At 40.4% G+C, this 24,768-nt stretch overlaps 1 protein-coding gene across 7 annotated transcripts; it reads right to left on the minus strand.

Moving 5' to 3' along the window:
* Positions 1–294: 294 nt before the first annotated feature.
* inavab (innate immunity activator b) lies at positions 295–24,441 on the minus strand. 7 transcript variants are annotated; one of them, XM_010881443.2, is made up of 11 exons: positions 24,276–24,441; positions 13,025–13,104; positions 10,813–10,929; positions 9,673–9,806; positions 4,720–4,842; positions 4,297–4,528; positions 4,128–4,202; positions 3,764–4,046; positions 2,683–2,844; positions 1,723–2,449; positions 295–800 (listed from the first exon to the last, which is right to left on the minus strand). In XM_010881443.2, the coding sequence occupies exons 3-11, from the start codon at positions 10,865–10,867 to the stop codon at positions 708–710; spliced, it is 1,884 nt and encodes a 627-aa protein (XP_010879745.1). In that variant the 5' UTR covers positions 10,868–10,929; positions 13,025–13,104; positions 24,276–24,441; the 3' UTR covers positions 295–707. The 7 variants fall into 7 exon arrangements, with proteins under 7 accessions (XP_010879745.1, XP_010879746.1, XP_010879748.1 ...); XM_010881444.4 differs by lacking the exon at positions 24,276–24,441 and adding an exon at positions 13,198–13,292; XM_010881446.2 differs by lacking the exon at positions 13,025–13,104.
* Between the last annotated feature and the right edge of the window lie 327 nt (positions 24,442–24,768).

Below are 24,768 nucleotides of genomic sequence, written 5' to 3' on the forward strand. Positions count from 1 at the left end.
GGGGGTGAATACTTTTGTGAGCCACAGTATTGCACATTAAATGTTCCTCTGGTGTGTAGAGGTTCTGATCTGACACCTTTTGGTTGAGCAAGCTTTGTGACATAAAAATTATCAACATCAGATGGCGCTGTGTAGAACACGTCTTGATTTTGACTCTCCAAGTCCACTGGAAGTTATCAGGCTTTAAGTACTAATTAGACCATGACATTTAGGAGAATTAGATCAGGAAATTTAGGAGAAAAGGAACCCTCTCAGAATTGAATTCCTACCACTGAAGACACATCATGGTTAGGATTAACAGTATAAATCTTTATTTCATTTTTATCTTTTACATACATTTTCATTTGGAAAAACACTAACTAAATACATATTCTAGAAACATTGTGATTGTTCTAAATTCATCAACAGATCCGTACCAAAAACAGGTAACAAACTTACCATGAAAGAATGTTCATACCAGCATCTATTTCAGAAGGCACACATGGTAATGTTGTTTGGTCTGTTACTTTGAGCTTTCAGTTTATACTTTTTTTCACCAAGGTAACATGTTGAGGGGTCACTGATATAAAAACCCAGGTCCACCTTGATATTGTGCCCAGTCTCATGTCATATCAGCAACAGTTCTGGTGGTGTAATAAATTAATGAATAAATAGGGCTCAGTTAGCCAAGGGAGGTGGCCAGGGAGCCCTCTACCATGTCCCTAGTGTTAGACCTGACTGGCAATCTCTGAGTCATCCTCTTTAAACCACTGCACAGGGATCGTGTTTGCTGCCCTCTGGAACACCTGTCTCTGGGGAACCTACAGACGGAACAAAAGAAAACATACATCTGAAAATATATATCTGGTTTGTCAGGTCTATCATATCAGCACTTGTCATGCTTTTAAATATTACTAGCAAATAACATTAGTGGAAGGTCACAGTTTGTAGGGAGGACAACCAATGAGATCAGTGATGACAAACAATTATGTTTCGCTTGTGGTGCCATGCAAAATGTCAGGGCCAGAAGTCAGTGCATTGTCCTACAGCAGAAACACAGGCCTCCTATCCGTCATTAATCAGTTCTCACAACACCAGGAAGTCTGAGACAGAATTGTGAAGTGATGTGAGGAGGAAGTATAGAGCACGGCACTGCAGGTATAACTTCACCATTTAGAAAGAAAGTCATTCGGGTTAAACCAAATCAAATCTTTTTGGGGGGGATTTGACTATCACCTACTATTACTGAGAACCATTAGACCATCTACTGTAATTCAGCTGTCCATGCCTTCTCAACCCCATGCAATACAGATCATAGTTGAAGAGTTAAGACAGTAAAAGGATCCAGGAATGTGGCACTTGGGCGTTACTATGACATCATAAAAATTCAAAGGTCTCAATACTACATCCCTTAAATCTATATCAACTAAAAATATTAATGACTTAAAAATATAAGCAGCATTTATTCTGAAAAATATAAGCAGCATTTATTCTGCAGGCTAAAAGGATTAAAAAATATATATATTTTAATATTAGATCTATAAAATATGTAAATGATCAGGATGCGCAGAAGCACAACCTATGGTCATGGGCACCGTTTCCGGGCTTGCTTTTGACGTGCCGGCGGCCACTGACAGACAATGATCTGATGGCAATATAACACAGTGATATTAAGTGACAGGGGTGCCGACAACAACTGGAGGAACTACACTGCAATCCTGTTGCACGGTCTTGGTTGTTTACCTGCTCACGGTACGTCTGGTGTTGGGAGAGAGGTGACTCACAGCCTGGTATGTTCCTCACCCTGACTGCACCCTGTCTGTCCAGGGAGCTGGGTCTGAACTGGTTGCGCTGGTGCCACGACTTAAGCTCCTCGTTCACCACCTGCCGAGGCAGGCCTCTGGGTGGATGCTGGGAGTACTCCCGGAGCGAGGGGGCGCGGGACAGTCTGACGTGGGGCGGCAGGGGTCTGACAGCACACTGGGGGTGCACAGGTGCCGCCTCGTACCAGTGCTCATACCGGCTGGAGTGACAGGGGGCCGGGTGGCCGTGGTACAGCCTGGCCATGTCCATCTCTGGAGGGTAGGCCATCCCGTCGTCATAGTAATCCCTGTAAAAGCTGGGCCCGGAACGCTGTTGGGGTGGCTGCAGATGGTAGCCAGGCCCTGGGGGGTAGGCCTGTGACCCAAGACTGTTGTGCTCCTTGTCACTGGATTGCTGATACCTGTAAGCGGGCTGACACTGCCTGGGCAGGTCGTAGGACGCCTCTCGACATGGGGAGCTGGTGTAGGATGGGGCTGAGTGTTCCGAGTTACTGTCGTCAGTCTCAGAATTTGAGTGGTAGGCGGGGTTCCCGTAGACGCCCCTCTCGTCTGGAGGAGTGACCATGTAATCCACCAGTCGCCTCCGGGGGATGCGGGCGCGCCCCCGGTCCTTATCCAGGTTGAGTGGAGGGTCACTGTTGGGGACCCTGTAAAATATCATGGCATTACGAAATCTGGCGAACAAGTGAACCAGTCAGAAGGGCCAAGTGGGGTCTGGACAAGATGTACAATGATGTACTCTCTGACAACGGGTCCGTATTTCTTAAGTAGCATAATTAAATGCACCCACTATAAGCGCTCTGTGACAGCGTTGGCTAAAACCCTAAAATCAACATTATTTAGGATATTATTGTTTCGTTTCTTTTCTCCATATGCTGACCTTAGAGAGAGCTGGCGGCGTACGTGCATCTCTGGCGTTGTGGGGGCACTGTTGGACTGTGTGTGGCACAGCCTGAGGTGGGTAGACAACGGTAGCGGCAGGGCCACGTCTCCGTAACAGGCTTCCACTGGAGGCAACACAGGGGTCACGGCCGGACTACTGCTGAAAGGTAACCACACATAGGATGAAGAGGCTACAAAAATCGCTTAAGTGTTTGCCCTTATTTTCCCCCTTAACTAGCAATTAGTACCCATTTAACCTATTGAATTGTTTTAAAACGGAGGTACCATGGATCATTTACAGTTGCATATGGATTTTTAGGACCTATGTAGAAACAGGGTTCCATATTGATTGTTACAGCTACAGAATTCAGCTTATATTCCATCGATCAAATTAGGGCCTGTGCTTTGCTGTTGACTGTAAAGGAAAACCCCACAGTCACAAATATGTTCCTGTTACATTCAACGCTTCCGTTTGTTGTGACTGTTGCTGCCAAATTAATGGATATTAAAATGTAAAAATGAGCGCATTTGTGAGCGCAGGTTTTCCCTTTATTCACTATGTCTTTTTTAACTGGGCAACCAAAGACAATATTTTTATTAAGAACATTTGAGCTGGGCACTTCTTACGTCTTTTCTGTTGCTGGTTAATGTCTCATTTAGGCTGCCTCTCAAAGACGAGTCTATACTTGAATCAGAATGTTCCAGGGTAACCTTCCCACGGAGTAACAAAACAAAGTCAACTTGCGCAAAACCACCTTTTTTCTCCTCCAAATTTCTAACAGAGCTTAAGTTTCAGATGTACTGTTGTCAAGTCATATTCCTGGACTTGTGGTAAAGGTATACCTATTTGGGTTAAACGAGGAAGCTTATTTAGGAGCACAGCAAAATGCATGAATTCCACAAGTCAAGTTCAGGCTTTATGGATACAATTACAGAGCCATAATGACTTGTGTATTACAGGTTTCGCCAACATTTGAGGCTTCAGTGACAGCTTTTTTTGTCTTTTCTGCACAACACATTCAAGGGCAATGTTCTTCTGAAATTACAGTAGGCATAATGGCTTCTCCCTTGGCCTTTACCTTGACTTGCAGCTACTGGAGCGTGATTTCCTCTTGATCTTTTGGTAAGGTTGGTCCAGACTAGACTCGGTCCAGGGGGAGTGCTCAATGGGAGGGAGATCTAAGTCCAGGGTGTCTTTGAAGCTAGACTGGAGCTCCTCAAGTGTTGGAATAGCAGGGGGAGGCTGGTGGGGAATAGGCCCAGGAGAGGGTGAGGGGCCTGGGAGAGGCTTGGGAGAGTCTGTTGGTTCTCTGGAGGGAGTGGTCTCCACAGATGGTTGGGATGACTGACTGATCACCTCTTCTGGAGAAAAACATACAATTTATTTTCACAGAGTAGTTGCATACTGTATGTTGTAATTTTTGCACATGGTAACTCTCTAACCTTCATCAAGCAGCACCGAATCCGACAGAGAACTATCATCGGAATTGCCCAGACCTGGGGCAAAAAAGCAAATATCTGTATGAATTAATGGGAAGGACAATACCATTAATTCCCAGTCAGAGACTCCCTGATGTTTTTCATCAGTTATAGCCAGTAGGGTGACACTCACCTCTTGGCGCACTGATGCAGCTTGGCCGCGGTGAAGACCGTCCATGTTGTAGGCGCAGTTGAAACGCACTCTCTTGCAGTTGTTTCACTTTTTTCTCCTCACACTTGCACTGCTGTAACCGGCTTTTTTTCACCGCCTTGCTCAGGTGCTCTTCGCGGCACAGTTTCCGGGCTGCTTCGTATATCTGCAACTGCAGTGATAGCTCGGCTTCCACAGAGTTCAGCTCAGAGTCCTACAGGACATGACAGAGGTTGGGCAGACATGAGGAGTTTGACAGTAGGTGCCAAAGAAGGTAGGTCAAAGGCCATAGAATACCTTCAGTTTTAAATACACTTGTGTGTGAGCTTTCACAATAAGTATTTAAAGGAAGAGTGAGTGTATACTGCATTTGTTCTGTTGCCCAGCCCTTCTCAGGCTGCTTACCTTTATTCCCTGTGGGATGCTCAGCTCGTCCAATTTGAAGGCCGCTCCAATGCGTTTGCGAATTTGTGGTGGCTTCTCCCCAGGCAGCAAAGGGTAGTCTGCAGACAGCCGACCAGTCAGCTCCTATACGAAAATGAAAGAAGATACCAACTTGGTTTAAATGTATGGAAAATGTCGGTCATGAATATTAGGCTACTTCAGAGCGAATCAAACCCCTTTTTTGTCCAGTTTTACCAGTTCACAATGTTCATTCGGTTTCGCTATAATTTGAAATATTTTATGAAAAACTATCCCAACATGCCGGGACATGGATAATATTTTAAAGTGTCCGTTATGCATTGCTGGTTAGTCATAACCGCTACCCTTTCACAACACATTCTTAGGGCCTCACCAGCTTAGTATATCTCACTGGCCCAGACACAGGCTGAGTGTAAGAAAATGCATATTATTGATATCATTTGTTTATAGACTGACATAACACCCTGTGTTTGTTTTGAGTCAGTCTAAATAAAAAATATGTTTTGCCCTCCAAGCAACCGACTCGCAACAGTCTCAGAGATTTTGGTAATGGTCTGAGTCACTGTTGTGTTCCTGAGAGCAGCAAGGTGTCCTTAAAGCCTCCTCCCAGGCAGCATACTTCCACAGTACAAGTCTTGACAGGAGAGCCAAGCCCTGTGAAAAACCAAAACTGAATGGGATCCTATTCTCTACATAGTGCACTACTTTTGAATGGAGCCCTATTGCAAAAGTAGTGCAATATAAAGGAAATATGGTGTATTTTGGGATGGATACCCAATGTTTCAATCTATGGCAGCTAGTTACAGGTGACTGGCTCCCCCATTGCGTGCAAAGATGGACAGGACAGAGACATTCTTATCACTGAATTCGTTTTTTGAAAGCCAGATATGGGAAAGAAAATCTAGTGTGGTATATATTGAATGCCTTCTAATTACCCTACATTATCTCACTTAAAAGACAAAAAATCCAGCCTGACTGGAAGTGGATGAACACTTTTGTCCTCATTGTTGAGGAGCTGCAAACCAAAGAAGCCTTTCAGCTCAGATTTTAGGCAGCCTTAAGTCTCAGTACTTTCAATGCCAGGCAATTATTACATGATTAACATCTTGAAAGAATAGACAAAGCAGCACACTGCTCACCAGTGTCACTTAAGTTTATTAGCTTATACATATTGGATACTTGGCCAGTCAGAGCTTGTTTAAAATCTCTCCATCTTTTATTAAACACATCTTCTATAAAACAAACAAATGTGTAACTGCTGACATCATGGTTTCACCAATGGGGAAATTTCCACTGGTGTGGTGAAAATGGCCAGAACCCTAGTAGAGTGAGAGAGTGTGTGTGAGTGAGTTTGTAATAATCAGAATAGACTTTCTCGTGTCCAACACTGCATCTTTAAATCAATCAAATGTATTTATAAAGCCCTTTTTACAACAGCAGTTGTCACAAAGTGCTTTACAGAGACACCATACGTTAAAGGAGCCATACGTTGAGTTTTTGTCTTTTAACATCATATAATGTCCTTAGTATATAAGTAGAAACAGTGGAATCTCTCAACTCAACTCCGGACCTTGAGGGCAGTTACACTCCATTTTTCCCATTCAATCCTCTGAGGGAATTAATTATACCAGGGACACCAAGCGAGTGCAATTAAATGAAGAACAGAAAACCAGCAGGCTCCAGGACCCTGGCTGGGCGTCACCATGCTACACCCGTGCCTCATGGGGTAAAATTTGAATACCCTTGCATTGATAAACAATGGAAGACGGGAGCAAGTAAAATACCTCTGCCATTTCCTGTGTGGTAAAATTTCGACACAGTTCAAAATGAATTTAAAAAGAAAACTCAAGCAGGCCTTAAGGGAAAAACCATACTGTGTCAGTGATGAAGGGAGCAGGGAATAGAAGAGCGAGTTGACGCACGCTGTTAAACCAAGTTATTGCTATGTTATTCATAATGTCTTCTGACTACATAGTAGATGTCTTAACTGTAACATAGGTTAATAACTATAGCTAACGTTGGTTAAGCTAGTTGAGAATACATCACTTTTAATATTGCGCCTTGTTCACCTTCCAATGCCATTCAGATTATTTGCTAAATAGCGAGACTACCAGTTTTGGTGTTGTAGCCTGTCTTCCTCATAATATTTTGTTCTGTTCTTTTAATTCCATATTTTTCCCTTGATTAGCCGGGTATCTCCTAATAACCTGGCACATGAAGCCTCTAGCATGAATTTAGTCCTGTGCCAGTTTGATGACAGTGTACACAATGTGAAATACAAATTAATGTGTAATTATATGAATTTAACTAAATATTTTAACAGAAAACCGATAAAGAAATGTCAGTTTAAACTTTAAAGGAAAATTGTCAACTTGTCACATCCCTAGTTTTGACTAGCCCATCTCCTAACAAATCATAATAATTTAAACTTAACGTTATGAATGTAATGTAGGAATTAAATGTATTTAATGAAATGAGGTCATTTATTAAAATACAGCAAGGTGGAAAGTAAGATTAGAGTCAAAGGGTTGGTAGATGTATGGGGCAGCTGTAGATTCTACTGAATACTCCCACCTAAATGTCTGGATTCCATGGACTTTCTGTTTCTGATACTAAAAGGCTGTCTGATCTATCAAATGTTTAAATAATTTTTCTTATTTGAAAAGAGTTCAGTGTCTGACTCTATTATGCCTTTATCAGAACTGTCAACATTCACCTAGGCTGTAAAGTATACTGTTATGAATATAATCCTTCCAGTCATGGATCTTTAATGACGTACTTTACAGGCATGCTGCTAATGGCTACCTCAATAAATTTGACGAAGTTTGAAAGCGCCATCCATTTCGTCACCTGTGTTCCCTAAAACAGTTGTTATTGTCCTCAACATTCACTATTTCATTAGTAACCTGTACATAACTGTACAAATAAAAAAATAACCTGTACAAATAACTGTACATACAGTGGGGAGAACACATATTTGATAACTTGCAAAATATTTGCAATTACAGAGATCATACATTTCCTGTAGTTCTTGACCAGGTTTGCACACTCTGGAGCAGGGATTTTGGTCCACTCCTCCATTCAGACCTTCTCCAGATCCTTCAGGTTTCGGGGCTGTCGCTGGGCAATACGGACTTTCAGCTCAATGATGTTTCCACCTCCATGCTTCAAGGTTGGAATGGTGTTCTTGGGGTTGTACTCATCATTCTTCCTCCTCCAAATACAGCGAGTGGAGTTTAGACCAAAAAGCTCTATTTTTGTCTCATCAGACCACATGACCTTCTCCCATTTCTCCTCCTCTGGATCATCCAGATGGTCATTGGCAAACTTCAGATGGGCCTGGACATGCGCTGGCTTAAGCAGGGGGACCTTGCGTGCACTGCAGGATTTTAATCCATGACGGCGTAGTGTGTTACTAATGGTTTTCTTTGAGACTGTGGTCCCAGCTCTCTTCAGGTCATTGACCAGGTCCTGCAGTGTAGTTCTGGGCTGATCCCTCACCTTCCTCATGATCATTGATGCCCCACGAGGTGAGATCTTGCATGGAGCCCCAGGCCGAGGGAGATTAACAGTCTTCTTGAACTTCTTCCATTTTCTAATAAGTGCGACAACAGTTGTTGCCTTCTCACCAAGCTGCTTGTCCTGTAGCCCATCCCAGCCTTGTGCAGGGCTACAATTTTATTCCTGATGTCCTTACACAGCTCTCTGGTCTTGGCCATTGTGGAGAGGTTGGAGTCTGTTTGATTGAGTGTGTGGACAGGTGTCCACACACTCAATATACAGGTAACAAGTTCAAACAAGTGCAGTTAATACAGATAATGAGTGGAGAACAGGAGGGCTTCTTAAAGAAAAACTAACGGGTCTGTGAGAGCCAGAATTCTTACTGGTTGGTAGGTGATCAAATACTTATGTCATGCAATAAAATGCTAATTAATTACTTAAAAATCATACAATGTGATTTTCTGGATTTTTGTTTTAGATTCCGTCTCTCACAGTTGAAGTGTACCTATGATAAAAATTACAGACCTCTACATGCTTTCTAAGTAGGAAAACCTGCAAAATCAGCAGTGTATCAAATTGTTCTCCCCACTGTAACTGTACAAAAAAATAAAAGTGCACAAAAAGAACAATTACACTTAATGGACGGTGAAAAGGCAACCAGACGAACTGATAAAAAGATCCACAAGGCCTAACACCTAGTGAATAGGCTACGAAAAGGCGTTAATTCAAACACTAGTGTATAGGTCCAGACTTGTAGTTTAAGCAAAATGCATCGTTGGTCCATGAATAAGCTATGGAAGAAACGAGAGGAGTTTTTGGAAATACACAGTGTCCTTTTAACCATGTGAATAGGTACAAAAAAAAAAGAATCCCCCGGGGGTTCTAGTGGGGCTGTTGATTTCGACACCAGTGCATAGGTCCAGTCTCCTTGTTTAAGCACATGCATCATTTGTCTATAGGTGACATGAATAAGGTATCAAAAAAACCTGAGGTGTTTTTGGAAAATGTATCATGTGTATTATTAACATTATATCAATATTTAATTCATTAAATATCATGGTTATCGTGAATACTGGTATATCGCGACACTCCTCGTCTGCAGGGATTTATGGTCTAAGCACTCTGTAGCGACTCAGGCAAATTGGGCAACAGCAAAGCTATCAGAGGTTGTCAGGAGAGTGAGTTTGCCCTCACACGCCTTGACCCACGACTTCCTGGTTGAAATTTAGTGTGGGAGTAAAAGCAGAATGCCTCGGTCTTTAACTATCCTGGAAACAACTGGATATAGAAGTAGATGCTATGACACAATTGTATACAACATAAATGTGTAAGGGAGAAAGGATTGGTCATAAAAAAAAAAAAAAAAACATTACTGTAAATCTATTTTGACAAAACATACGTATGTGCATGTGTTCTATACCCAGGTTTACTCACAGCCTCTCGGATACAGAGTTTCCTCAGTTCCAGTAGACAGAGCTCCAGCCGGTCCTCCAGTGACTTGTGCTTAAGCTTGACAGCCCGGGTATGCGTGATCACGTCCTTCATAATCGTGGTAGGACTATCAGGGCCTGGGACGCATAATAACAAAAAGGCTACTGTTAAAAACTCAAGGTTGAAAACAGTGAGGCAATATATGGCAGGATACATTCTTTTTGTACTAGCTTTCAATTTCTCATGTTTGCCTTGTTGATTTCATGTTGTTGTCGCTGTATTATCAAGATAACCTAAAAAGTTGGCAAGAAAATTTGAACAAACAGAGAAAAGGTTGCGCCACAAATGCAAACAAAAATGTTGCTTATATTTTGAGAGATTATATACTCCCGTTTATGGTTTTGCTGACTAAAACTGAAACTTGTGATAGGATCAACCCAGCAGTGAAACCGTTGAGATACAAAATATGGTTGCTCTACTGGAAATGCTAGAGGCTCTATAGCTCCGTCAATAACTGAAGACAATCTTTATCTTAAGTGGCACCCTATTTTATACATAGTGCATTATTTCTGCCCAGACCCCTAGGCAATCTGTGCCCTATACTACTATACTATTTGTAATATAGACAATAGGTAGTAGGATACCATTTGGGACACAAACTTGAGTTCCTTCTGAGGACTGATTATGACTCCAAGCCAGCTACATTGTGTGACACATGCCTTTATATTAACAACTAAAACCCTGCAGGTACTGACAGACATTCACTGGATGTGACTGAAAAACTCAAAGGTCCCACAGTTAACTGCCACTGGAATGGCAACCGTGCAGAAAGAAATAACCATTCCCCAAAACACGGCAATGACATTCTTTCTGGATTGATAATCTCCCTTTGTGAAAAGCAGACAGCATGTGACAAGATGACATATATGGTAAAGAATGTGACCATTCATAGCTCAGCTAATGGTTAATATGTCCAAATGGTTAAGGCTACTGCATCCTCTATGATAAAGTACCGCAAATAATAAAATGATTATAAACCCCCTAAACAATGTGGATTCCTTATGGCTTAGGTTAAAACTTAGAACATTGACGAATGCCTAACTTCTAGGGAATAACTGATAGTGTCATGTATATTGTTCTTACTAGAGTGGAGGATGATACCACTGTCAGTGTCACTGATCTCCTCTTTACCCTCCATGTCTGTGCGTCAGGTGGTCTTCAGGGGTGGGGGAACAGGGGGATGACCACTTTTACCACGCCCTGGAAAGAAAATACATAATAATTTACATAGCTTCTATAGTTGTTTTATGTTTACTTTCTACGACACGTTATTAACATGGACCATATACATATACATATTTTGTTTAAAGATGCGTTCTGCAATCTTTGGCCGATGGTTATAAGTGTCTCTGCGAGCCAAAAAGGGTCCCCGACAAATGTATGTGATTCATGTGTCAATTTGAGCTTTCAAACTCTGAAATTTCATGGGTAGCTGAGGTATGATGATAATTCTATTGATAGACATACCCATATAAACAACATATTAAACACCCACCTCAATATTGGAAGTTAAAGTGTTAACACACACATCCACCATTACACTTTCAGCATCCCACTTAACACTTTAACCATTAAAAAAATATCCATGTGACCAAAAGTCACAAAGGTCAAAGCAAATTCCCTGAGACTATGCTTGGAAAGAAATTGTTCTTAAAAGGACCACTCCTTCCCATTACTTTGAACCATTCTCTTCTGCTAAGCCCTGTCAGCACAGCCTAAGTGTTCAAAGCAGTGCCATGATTTTGATCCCAAAGTTCACGTCTGCAGTATTATCAAATAAATATTTGTTTTATTATTCTTATTGTGTATAGTGTGGAATGGTTTAACACTGCAAATGTTGTTTTTCTCTCAGATTTTTATGTGACAAATCTGAGTGTCAGCGTCACTGTTAACATGCCTGTAGTACATTATTTTGGACAGAGCCTTGTTGGTCCTGGTTCAAAAGTACCACGAAATGTAGGGAACTGGGTTCCATTCGAGACGTTATCTTCTCAGGGCTTTTGTTAATTATATTCAGGTATCTGTTTAATAAGGCTTTATGAATTACTTTTGATTGATCATTGATCATTGTTGTTTAGTGACCAAAAATCTAAAACTTACAGTGGCAAATTTAAATAGTGATTAATTACACTAAAAATAAAGATGAGAAATATGAATTCTCTGGTATGGTCTTAACAACAAATAAATTGTTGACCAAAGGATACATTTTAGGAAAAACTCCACGGAATGTATCAGGGAAGAATCCTAGAGAGGAGACACTCTGTGGGGTGGCCAGTTCCCTTATGGTGTCCCATGTCAAGATTTAAGAGGACACAGGCCCATTAAGGCCATATTCAGTTTGTCCACTGTCTGACTTTCTCCATGTACTTCATGTATGTAAGCTGGTTTGGCTACTTCAGACAAGCCGGTTGGTCAAATGACTAAGATATGACATGATCACGTTGACATCACCTTGATCCCAGATCCTTGCACTGTGTCCAATGCATGACTAGTATGACACATGCCTCTTACTACACAAAGTCTAGGAGGCTTCCTGTGACTGTAGAGCTGTTTGTGAAACTCAAACGTCAGAGAGACTGACTGCAATCTCTATTTAGGCAATGATTGACTGGGGGGGGGCGGCAGTTAATTGGCTGATGCAACTGTGTGCTAAAGGCAGTTTTGACAATAATGTGCCTATTGTGACAACCTTCTTGAATCCAAATGCATTGCATCTTTATTGTACATTGAGTAGGATGAGGTTTTGGAATGGAATACCAAACTCAGGTCTATGCTGAAATCATTATAATCTTAAGGAATTGTCAATATACAACATGCAATGAACATTGTCATACAATCCATGACAAACAGAAACAGTGGTATATATAGTGGGCTACTCCTGGTTAAAAGACTAAAGCCTTCATAAAATCGAAATAGCCAAATGATAAAGTACATTATACATTGTGACTAAGACACGATCAACCAACACAGACTTACGAGGGGAACTAATGATTCTGAGTCAGTCCAGTGCCCATCATTTACCCAGGTAGTTTAAATTAAGTATACAATGACAATTTAGACAAATGCTCCGGTCACTTTAAAGAAACCATTTAATCTACACTTCTTTCAAAACGTTTCAATGAAAGGAGTTTAAGGATCAAACTGTTCCTTTTTCAATACAAATATGGTACTCTTAGTAAATTAGTAGTTTCAGTATAACATGTATATTACGTATTTAGACTTAAAACGCTGAAATTTAAATGGACAAACAATGTTGTGACTAAAGTTAAAGCACAATTTAAGGAAATGCACTTACATTTCTAATAACCTGGTTCGAAAGTCGACTCCAGGAAAACTGCCGTATTATTCTTGTATTCCCAACATGAATTGAAGTGACTGAAAAGAGAACTGCTTTGATTAGAAGTACGGTCGGAAAGCCCAACTCACACCCGAAGGGGAGTGGTTCGACAAGGTGCGCATGGCACATACCTGTGTTGAACAATCACTGCAGGACGCAAATTTGTACATTAATCGTCTAGTTAAGTTTCTCTTGAGCTGTGTGAACAATGATTAGATAAAAGGGAGTGGTTACATTCTGCTCAAGCACACCAGTCCCGTGAACATAATACACGGTCGCGTTAATGTGCTCTGCAGTAATGGCAGCTACTGTACAGGAACAGATAGAAAAAATGTATTCACATTTTTATTAGTGGATCTAAAGTAATTAAAGTAAATTCACAGAGGTTTTAGTTTGATATGAAATCTTATCTTCCAAAAATATTTTAAATATGTAACTTTTCTGTGTAGGAGAGGTGTGGGCGTACACAAAAACAGAATGAATGCTGATAGGCCAGTTTATTCTTCAAACAACTGGCCAATCGTCAGACTATGGAAGTGTTGTTTTATTTAATGTAAACTTAGGACATCCAACAAAATTTGAGTATGACTTGCATTCCAACACTTCAGCGAATAACAAACTCCTATTTTGGTCTAGATGCGTATGTTTTATGTGGATAATATGTAAGTATAATCATAATCATTATGAAATTCCAAGTTTGAAAGCAAGTCGTCTTGATCACATAAGTCACATTCATAATAGAGCATTTTCAGGGCCCTGTCTCGCCACGTTTACAATCGACAGCCAAAAGCCAAAGAAATGTAACCCTGAACAAGTTTGTTACAGATCATTTCATAAATCAGGTGGTTTGAACACTGAATCATGATTGGCTGAAATTATTATTTTATTTTTTATTTATTTTTAAATATAAAGGGAAATCTCATTTAATTTATAAATAAAATAACGTAATTTAATGGTAACGTATTTAATGGTGTATTTCTGCATTAAACGATTTATTTAAAAAATTCATATTTCACCATTTATTTATTCAACTGTTGCAGTCATTGTGAAATCTGTCATTATTGAATCCGTCATTGAAACTTTCACTTTCACCCATCGAAGTTGGAAGGGCGGGCTCTACCGAATACTTTTTTTTGATTGGTGCATCGAAAAAGCGTGGGCTAATTTGTCACAACGTACATTCACACGACTTGCGCTACAAGAACAGGTTGTCTGGTAGCGTTCTACTAGCTAAATATGTAGATATATCCAGCTGGAAAAACTCCCGAATAGGTGGCCTTGGATATTGTCTCTGCTAGCTAAGGTCCGCTAGGTAAACACCAGCTGATTTGATTTCCAGGATGCCGAAAATTTTCCCGGGGCTTTGCGCAAGGCAGCAGTATTTAATTCATAAGGCCTTAAGAAACACTACTCCGGTCACACCCGTCCACACCACAGGCCACAGCCTACAATAATTAGGCTAATGTAGTCGTTTTTGATTGTAATGAAAAACACATGGAATCATACACCAAGCCTTTGTCTAAGTAAGTATTTAATTAGACAAAGTGAACGACTGACTCGTTCAGTTTAATAACAAATTACGTTTTGTGCTCTTTGGCTGCCAAATACGTAAAAAAGAAGCCACATGGCAAGAGTGAATTAACTTATTTCTTCAAAATCTGATATTTTAACTGTTACCACCACTTGACATAGTACATTTCCAACTAGCTAGCAACATTGGAGTCACTAGCTGCACTGTCACATTGTTGGTTAACTAGCAACATGACCACATCAACAATTTAGTTACCGCGGCCCACCAAAGACATGCCGGTCAGCACAACCCGAGTTGAATTGGAAGTGCAAAGATATTTTATTTTTCTCCTTGAATTATCAGGCTACAACTGATTTTAAAATACATAACTATACCAACTTTGTTTAATTATTTATTAAATTATGTATTAATGAACAAATACTATTTTAGATACATGTCATATACTGTAGGTAAACAATTCTTCCTCCAAAGGATCTACTGCCTGCCAGGACAGGAATCAGATGGCTACAGCAACCAGAATGTGTGGCCAGTGGACACACATACAGCACCTGCTCCACTACTGAGTGGCTCACATACAATAAGAATCCCAAAATTCACTCTGGCTCTCAAAGAATGCCAGAGCTAAGGAACCCTAAACAAGCCCCCACAATTCCCAGACAGCAGAGTATCAAATCACCAACGACATGGCACCAAGACAGCAGCAGTTAAGAAAGAGGCTGGTTCAGGAAATTCCTTTATTAACAAACTGTAAACCCCAGTTGTTCCAAATTAATAAATGAGGCTGTTTGTAATGTACTTCTATCCCAACGTAGGCGAGTATCCATGGACTTCCCCAAGTGCATAAATGACCTTAAAAAGGTTTGTGTACAATAATAAAAAGTAAAACGGCTGGCACAATCCATAATTCCCTCACTGCACAGTCTAAAAATTATACACAAGCCAAAATACAGCCGACAAGCAAATGTAGTGGACCAAAAAAGTCAAAGGAAATGTGTTACATAGCCACAGTGCTTTGTTCAACATCTATTGGATTTCCTTGGGATTGAGTCAAGAGCCTATGAGATTAAATCTTCATATTCTCTATAAAGTCCTGCAGATTTTTCTACTGCCACCCTTCCTGGGGCCAAAACCCAAATGGCACCCTATGAAAGCTAGTGCAATACTGTGCACCTTATAATGCCCAGGTCAAAAGTTTTACACAATCAAGGGAAAGGAGTGACGCTTCCTGGCCCTACAGTGGGTGGGTCCTGAGTTTACACACATTCTTAGGGAATGTTGTTCTGGTGATCATCCCACAGTCCTGCCAATTTACAAAGGGAGCTCATGTGTACCAAGTGTGGCGATGAACCATGGCCCTGCACAAAGCTGAGAGACACACAGTCTGCTTCTACACTGCCACTCACTCAACCGTGGCAACAAAAGCTTCATGGGTGACTAGGCTCTGCACTCTCCCTCTTCTTTCTCGGACCGCAGTTTCCCCGACACGGCCAGTGTCTACTGACACCCAGGAAATTGTCATGAGTGCAAAGAGGATCCATTCCGGCACAAAACTAACTCATCACAAAGAACAGTGTATACTGTAGGTTAATTCAACCAGAAATCCTAGGCAAACAATCCAACCTTGGATTTGAAGGATATCTGCCTTCAGGTTGGGCAGCACTACCTCACGAATTAGGACAAAGTGGACACAGAAAAGGATTCTGAAAAAGCGAGCTTGATTCAGCAATTTTGAAATGCATGTCATGTTGAATGACAAAAGGCCTGGTTGCCTGTCTATCCTTTGTTTTGCATTTCAAAATGGCTGCTGTGGCTTAGCTACCTGTTATGAGAGAGCAAGAAAATAAATAAAACATGCATGACCAAAAAATAACCCCAAACTATTGTAAAATATGGAGGGGAATATTTTGTTATCGGGCTATTTTGCTATTTGGTACATAAAGGTAAAACTAACTTTTATGTGCCATAGGTCATCACACTGAGATAGAAACATATGACATCACTTTAGGGGGATTTTAGATTACTTGCATGGAAAGAGCCCTAGCTATTGAGACCTTTCCCACCCATAAATCTTAGCAACTTTATTGGCTCCGGCATTGCTAATTAGTAATTTGAAATTACTCTAGATGACTGGTTTTCTGAAAAGTAATTGGCAGTTAAAAGAGGTTTTGAGAACTGGAAGGAAACAAGATTCTCAGTGCTTCTGAACACTCCTGCCTTTCTGGTCGGTATGTGTGTGGTCATGTGAAGCTCCCATAAAGATGATGTGAAAAGGAAATGTATTTCCAATTAGCCAAAGCCAAGACTTGATCATCTCTGATGTGGATGGCATTGATTTCCAAATAAATCACCCCATGGATTTTCCCCTACTTAGCATGCTACTTTTGAAAAGTGTCCAAAGAGCTCTGGTCAAAAGTAGTATACTATATGGTGAATAGTGCCAGCTAGGATGCAATCAGTCTCCTCCACCTGATGGACCACCAATCAAGCCCAAGATGTTTGGGAGCTATAATTTGCAGGAACACATCCTTATTGAGTCACTATCACAATGGGGATGCTTATGGCCATCAGTTCCTCACGGGAAAACCCTGGAGAGGACCTAGACGCTGGCACATGAGGACTGTTGCCGCATGCCCAATACCTAGCATTCTTCAGGATGCAGGATATTTTTGTCCATATACAGTTGCTAACCAAAGACACTGCTATTAGGTGTCAAATGAGCATTTGAAATCTGTTTTTGGAGTGTGGGTTTTACATACTTAAGACAAAATATTGGGGAAGTAGCCTAACACAAAATGACTTAGCTTTTGGTGAGGATATAAAAACCCCAGTGCATTCTGGGACATGTTTAATAGTATTTCCTTTCCTTCTTTTACTCAAAAACATTCTCCAAGCATTCTTTGTTAGTCTTCTGCATTCTAAAACTATTGAGCTTTTCAGAGATAACTCCAGATATTATATGAGCGTCCCATATAAAAGTGTGCTGTGAAAGAGAATGTATGAAAGGATGTCATATCAGTCGCTAAACCAATGACCTACCATACAGTTTGTTTATTTATCAATCACTATTGTATTTCATTCTTAATTCCAGTGATAAGCTGTTTGTCCTTTATTTTAAAATCTTTCCTCATCTGAGAGGAAGTTTACACTTCCTCTCAGGTCAGTGTATTAGCCACTGAGTCTGTTTCTGGTTAGTCTTGATGTCAGTCCTGTAGGGGGTTGGGCAGCTGTGGCCAGACAGGGAGAATATGGGAATTCCAAACATAGTATCACCCTGTATACAGTACTGTATTAGACCTCTTGGGTATGTTACATACATCATTGAAATAAGGCAAATGTTGACCGAATGATTTTGGGGCATATTGAACTTAAGAAATCCTCTGAGGGTAGGGAAATTACTACAAAACAACTTTTTTTCATTTTACTCATGTAGCATATGCAAAAATGAGCGACATACAGCAGTGCGTTTTTCTAATGGCTCACCTTTGGAATCAAAACTACAACAGTGGTGTTGCAATCATGAACGAGCCATAAAGGGTTATTTAGGGAAACAATACAGTTGTGTGATAACGACAGACTGATGGACTAGACTGATGCATCATTTAATAAAGCGACAAGTGTCACATACTGTGAGACTGTAATGAAGAACGAAAGCTCAACTGTCAGTGGCTCAATAGACACATGCTGTTCTGCCTCTCCCTGGCCTAATCCAAGCCCCAACCCCTCAATGCCACAGATTCCAACACTTTTGTTCCCAGCACGTCCACTAGTCCTGGTTACATTTTTACAACTTATTTTGCAGAATAACACTTGAGTTACGTCTCAAGGGGGGAAAGAAATACCCAGGAACCTTTTTAAAAATGCACATGGAACAGGGCTGCAGAATGGGTTCTGAACAGTGTGATTTTTAGCATCTACAGTATTCAGTGGGAAAATGTTGCCTGAACAAACTGGACGTATGCAGAGGCTTAGAGCCCAGGCATGATCAATTCCATGGGAAAGTATACCTGAGCATAAACAAGTTTGTTGTTTCCAATTTTAAACATTTTCATATCCTTATGAAAACGTGTCCGTAAGGTCTGCATGTTGGCATTCAGGCATTGGTAGAATGACAAAAAGGCTTTTAATTCAATTGTATGTCATCGCTTTTAGAAAAGGGTCGCAGAGCTTGGTTTTCCCATTGACTACCTACACCCAGTGTTAATTATAAAGACAAAATGTTAATGAAATATGACCTTTACCTACAGTATGCGTGAAATAGTTTTAATAATAGTATACACTGTAAAGTAAGTTTGGACACTGCATAAAATGTAAATAAAAACTGAATGCAATGATGTGCAAATCATTTAAACCCACTTTGAATCTGATGCCAGCATCACATTTCAAAAAAAGTTAGGACGGAGGCAAAAGTGTAATTCTAAAAACCTAAACCTGGTGGAATATCTCACAACTAATTAGGTCAATTGGCAACAGGTCAGTAACATGTCTGGGTATTAAAAGATCATTCCAGAGAGGATGGGTCTGTCAGAAGTGAGCCAATTTTGTTGCCTGTCTTAAATCAGACATTAATTACCCATAACCAGACCTACCAATCTGGAAGGAAAATTCAATCAAGTATTCAACAACTTTGAAAATCAAGATTTGTGTCAACATCATCACTGTCCAATCCTCCCTCTCCCTTTCCCACCAGGCTGGTTACATTTCCTACTTGGCTGTCTACTCCATGTATTTACAGAAAGCACTGATTACATATATCATGGAACACTGAAGACCATCATTAAGAAGTGGAGGCAAGACAGCACCACTGCGACATTGCAAAGATCAGGAAGTCTATCCAAAATTGATGACAGGGCATGGAGAAAACTCATCAGGGAGGCTACCAAAAGGCTAGTGGTAACCATAAGCTGCAGGAATTTCTGGCAGGAGCTGGACATTACATACATATTACAACCATTGCATGAATTCTCCACAAGCCCTTTCTCACAAAAAAACATCAAAACATGTAGCTATAAATTAAGACCATAGCACATGAAGACCATGTGCTATGGTCCGATGACACCAAGATCAAACCCTTTTGTCTGTAATTTCAAAGCAAATACAGCTCATCTCCCAAAGTACATATTGCATTATGTCAAGCTTGGTGCCGGCAGGATCATGCTGTGGGGTTTATTCATTTTGGCGGGGACAGGGGCCTCTAGTCAGGATAATTAATAAATATTAATTTGGCACGGACAGAGCCCGAACCTCGATCCCACAGAAATCTGGTAAGTTGAATGTGAAATAATTATAGCTGTTTGATTATTAATTGAAAGGGTGAAGCATCGCACAAGGTGCAAGCATTGAACTCACGCTACACAACAAGAGCACCGCAGCATTGCCGATCAATAATGTCTGCCGGAACGCAGAGTTTGGTGCGCCTAGTGGACATCATCCTCCTAGATCCATCTGCTGCCTTTGACACTGAACCATTAGATCCTCCTCGCCACCTGCTCAGGGCTAGGTGTCAAACATTCTTATGGATTACATTCTACCTGGCATTCCACTACTGCCAGGTGAAGTGGAGATCTGTTCTGCCCACTAGGGTTCTGTTCAAAGTCCTCTCTTCTTCACTCTATACATCAAGTTACTTGGTACCGTGATATCCTAACATGGTTAATAAGCACGAAAATAACATTTAAAATAAATCACAACTTCTTGGAGAGCCTAAAAGGGAAATAACACTGCAGCTCCATTTACATATACAAGTATATTAATTTGGTATTACAATTGTGAATTTTCTCTCATACATAAATACAGGCATTTCTGAATCTGTAAAAATAAGTACTGACTCATTTTGAAAAGCCCACCATCGAAAGTGAGAACAAAATTTGAGAAGTGGGGCTTCCATCAGGCCGTAGTCTTACAAGTTAGAGAAAATGTGACTACCTGACTATCCAGCAATGCCATGGCCAATATGAACATTAAGACAAGTTCAATGGCTCTATTTAGCAAGGACCACAATAGCAAACAGTGGCTGAGCAATTAGCAAAACCCAAATGCCACAAGAGCTACAAAACTCTATTTATTTTTAGATCAGACAATCAACCAAAGGCGCCACCCCTGTGCGATTTAGTAAGGTAAACATATATCAGTCTACAATATATATTTTTTTCAAATGGAAAACCAGCATTATAACTGTCTGATATAAGGTAATTTACTCTGATTTATGGGCTATTGGATACACAGTTTATTATTATTCTTTTAAACATGGTTCGTTGCTGCACTTAGTTGACATGCAGGCTCTGCTTGCGCGTGACGAAATGATGAGCGAGGAACAGTTAAAAAAGACAGAAATAGAGAATTTGGTTGCAGAAATAAATGCATCGTCAATTACATGGAAATATTTTGGCTACAGACAGGATGATGTTGACCAAAAACAGGTACTTTGTCGAGAGTGCCTTGCAATTGTTGCCACAACATGACCAATTTGTTCGATCATTTAAGGGGGCACCACAAATCTTCGTATGACGAGTGCAAAGCATCTCAATGCTGTCCAAAGCAAAAATCTATTTTGGATGCATTTGCCAGTATTACACCATACGAGAAAGGTTCCAAACGGCAGAGAGAAATCACAGATTCAATAACATTTCACGTTGCAAAGACATGGTACCAATTAACATGGTTACCAAAGAGAGTTTTAAAAACATTATCTGGTCGCTAGACAAGCGGTATGTAATGCCATCACGCAACAATTTTTCTCAAGTTGCTATCCCAGAGCTGCATGAGAAATGCAAGGCACAAGTTGAAAAAGAGCTGTCACAAGTGGAATATTATACAGCAACAACAGACTTGTGGTCCAGCCGGACAACGGAGCCCTACATAAGTCTGACCGTACACTTTATTAATGAGGACTTCCACCTGAAATGTCGCTGTTTGCAAACTGCATTTTTCCCAGAAGATCATACAAGTGAGAACATCACAACAGGGATGAGAGAAGCTTTAGCTGATTGGGGCCTAGATGAGAGTTGTCTAGTCTGTATAACAACAGACAATGCCGCGAACATGGTGAAGGCTGCACCTGAACAAGTGGACCAGATTGCAGTGCTTTGGCCACAGACTGCATCTTGCAGTTGGTAAATTATGCCCAATTGCACATTCTATTTTACTACTGTTGCTTTTGCTATACTATTACTGTTACATATTCTTACCTAGAAACCTGTTTTGAGATATAACAATTTTCATGAGTTTGATACATTTTTATTGTAGAGGACGGGGCTGGGGAAAAATGAAGGATACATACTGTCAGGTTGATAGCCAAAACATCCTGTATTTTTCAAATCGCAAAAACAAAATATCGCAATGTCAGTCATTTCCAATATCGTGCAACCCTAATTCACACTGTTCGTGATGAGGGCAATGGCTCTCAATTCATTTAAATGAAGGGAAGTGTGGTGGCATGTGGCTTGGTGATCACCTGAACCTATCGCTAGGAACTGACCAATCACAGGATTTTGCGTAGATGGTTGGGCAGTGCTCTCCATACCATTAAAAGAACAGAACTTTAGTTCTCCCACAGACATGCCCACAAGTATGCTACAAGCGAAGCACTCAGAAATATGCTAGCGTTGGCGATCTGAAATTTCCCAAACAGTGGGAATGTACCGTTACATGTACACACCTACCTCGGAAACTTCATCGCTGCTATCCCTGTATTTCAGTTGCACATGCACCTTCAATTTGCCTTCACTGCACATTTAGAACTGCCTTTAGTCCTGGCATTTGCCCTCGCATTTTCCTTCATTGCACATCTATACATCCCACTTGTACATATGTTATACTTGTATATTTTCTGCCTTCTTCTATTTGCATTTCTGGTTAGATGCTAACTGCATTTCGTTGTACTGTACTTGTACTGTTCAATGACAAAGTAGAATCTAATCTAATATAAACCCTGAGTTGTGGAGTAATTTTGTCCAACTGAATTGATACTTGTAATGCAGCTTTATGGCTCGGGACACAATTTCAATTCATGAATTTGAACAACGCTAATAATGCAAATTCCAGGCTGGGACAGAGGTGATTAATAATTTTTGGTGAAAAATGACTGCATGGACCTTTAGGAACAACTCAAGCTAAGTGTTATTTCACCCAAATATGAATCTAGGATGAACTATCCCTTTAAGTATACACATTCACCGATACTTATAATAAAGCTGTCTATACATCATGTCAAAATATTTTTGAGATAAAAGCAAATGGCCATTGTGACTCATTGTGGCCTACAGTGGCTCAGATCAAAGCCTGGTATGGCAACTCAAGGGTGGCAGACCCTCTATCATCACTATCATCACCAACAACAATACCTGTGGCAGGAAGCAAATGACGATCATCAAAGACTGCAGCTACCAAATCCACAGACTGTTCCTGACCACTGAGATCCACCAAACGCTACCACAACTGGAGTATTATGTCCATAACAGTCAGACTAGGCGACAGCTTCTATCCCCAGAACATCAGGCTTTTAAACAACCCCCATTAGCCTGCCAACCCCCCCCCCTCCCCCCTTGGACAACACCAGCCCCACTATGCTCTGCATACCATAAGGACAATTCACTTTGCACCTAATAGATCACACAGTATCAAATACTATTGTGTAATTTATACACATACATTCCTTCCATTGCAGTTAACCCATTTTATATATTGTTATTTTATTATATTATGCCTGTTGTTATTATTATCATTGTGCTCTAGAAAAGAGATGGTGCATCTCAAAAGTTTTCATAATGTAAAATGTTAAATATTGTACGCCACAGACCTCTGATCGGCCTGTTCAGCTCCTGCATCTGTCATTAGCATACCTAGTCCAAACTATATTTGAGAAATTAAGACGTAACTACTTTTGTTAGTGACGCCCTCGTTAGCTACATACCTGGGATATAGTTACAGATGGAGAGAAATGGGCCAATAGGATAATTTGTGGGGAATATTAGGTGACTATGATGGTATGAGGGCCAGATTGGTAATTTAGCCAAGATAACGGGGTTAATACCCTACTCTAACGATAAGATCTGTAGTCACCGCAGTACGTCAGGACACCCATTTAACGCCTCATCTGAAAAGAAGCACTTTCCAGGTTCTAATCAGGACCAACTCAGATGCGGGGTAGTGTGCTGCTGTCAGATACCTATGAAGAGGTATCAAGTACCCATGAAGAGGTACATTTTCAAACTGTGTTCTCTACAGGTAATTTAATTTTTTTAAGATTTAATTTAGCTAACCATTAATATAGGCTTACCTATGTTACATTATAATATAACATTCCATGGATAATTACAACCATTTACCATTGAATCTGCAAATATATGCTCATGGGACCTTCTCAGAGAACTGAGAATATTTATTTTAAAACTTCTTTGATTTCAGGTTTTAACTTTTCCAGTTGCATAAAATAAGTTGTTTAGGCAGGTGATAATGGCTACAAATAAAAGTGTTAAGGTAAAAGAGAATTGAAAATAGAAGCTTTCTGCAATCTTGCAAAGAAATGTCTATCGCACACAAAATAAAGAAAATCAAGACGCTTGGCTAAACTAAAATTATTTTAGTCAGCAAAACTTGTGTAGCATGCAGTTGTGCTATCAAAACGTACGCTATTCTTACAAAAGCACATGGTTTGTTAAATAAGAAATAATGCATCCATACCTTCTGCAAGGGTTATGTCAAACGTAGTACCCACAAAAAGGTTTTTGCAAGACCATTATCAACATTCATCCACGCTTTCCATAACTTTTAGAAGTAGCCTCGTTCCAAAACACTAAAGAGGGACGTCTGCACGTCTCAACGGGAACGAGCCATGGTATCAACCCACAAAATAGGGAGGATACTTTTGAGTTAACTTTTCGATATAGTTAAATTATCTTCTCTACGATAATATATTTTAATTAAAGTAGGATATTATTGAATATGTGCGTCTTTTTACATAGTACGGTAATAATCAGTTAAAACATTAACAACAAGTGACTGTTTATACACCCCTAAGTCTCCAGATGATTGGGAGCTCCCGTTCCATAGATGGTTTTCTCGACCGCATTTTCTCATCTCCTCCCACAGTAATCTCTGGCGCTGTTGAAAAAGTTCAAAGGTGCAGTAATTGAGCAGAGAAGGCGTGGAATGGTCGTTCACTAAAATGCAGTGT

Source organism: Esox lucius, chromosome 17, assembly GCF_011004845.1.
Source record: "Esox lucius isolate fEsoLuc1 chromosome 17, fEsoLuc1.pri, whole genome shotgun sequence".
Classification (NCBI taxonomy): domain Eukaryota; kingdom Metazoa; phylum Chordata; class Actinopteri; order Esociformes; family Esocidae; genus Esox; species Esox lucius.

What these genes read in the sequence shown, in the direction of transcription:
- inavab (XM_010881446.2), bottom strand. Translation starts at nt 10,867, where the DNA reads ATGGAGGGTAAAGAGGAGATCAGTGACACTGACAGTGGTATCATCCTC. An exon ending in TCCAGTAGCTGCAAGTCAAG is followed by an intron (nt 2,845 to 3,763) that starts GTAAAGGCCAAG and finishes GTTACCTTTCAG; the next exon opens with CAGTAGTCCGGCCGTGACCC. An exon ending in CGCCGCCAGCTCTCTCTAAG is followed by an intron (nt 2,450 to 2,682) that starts GTCAGCATATGG and finishes GATATTTTACAG; the next exon opens with GGTCCCCAACAGTGACCCTC.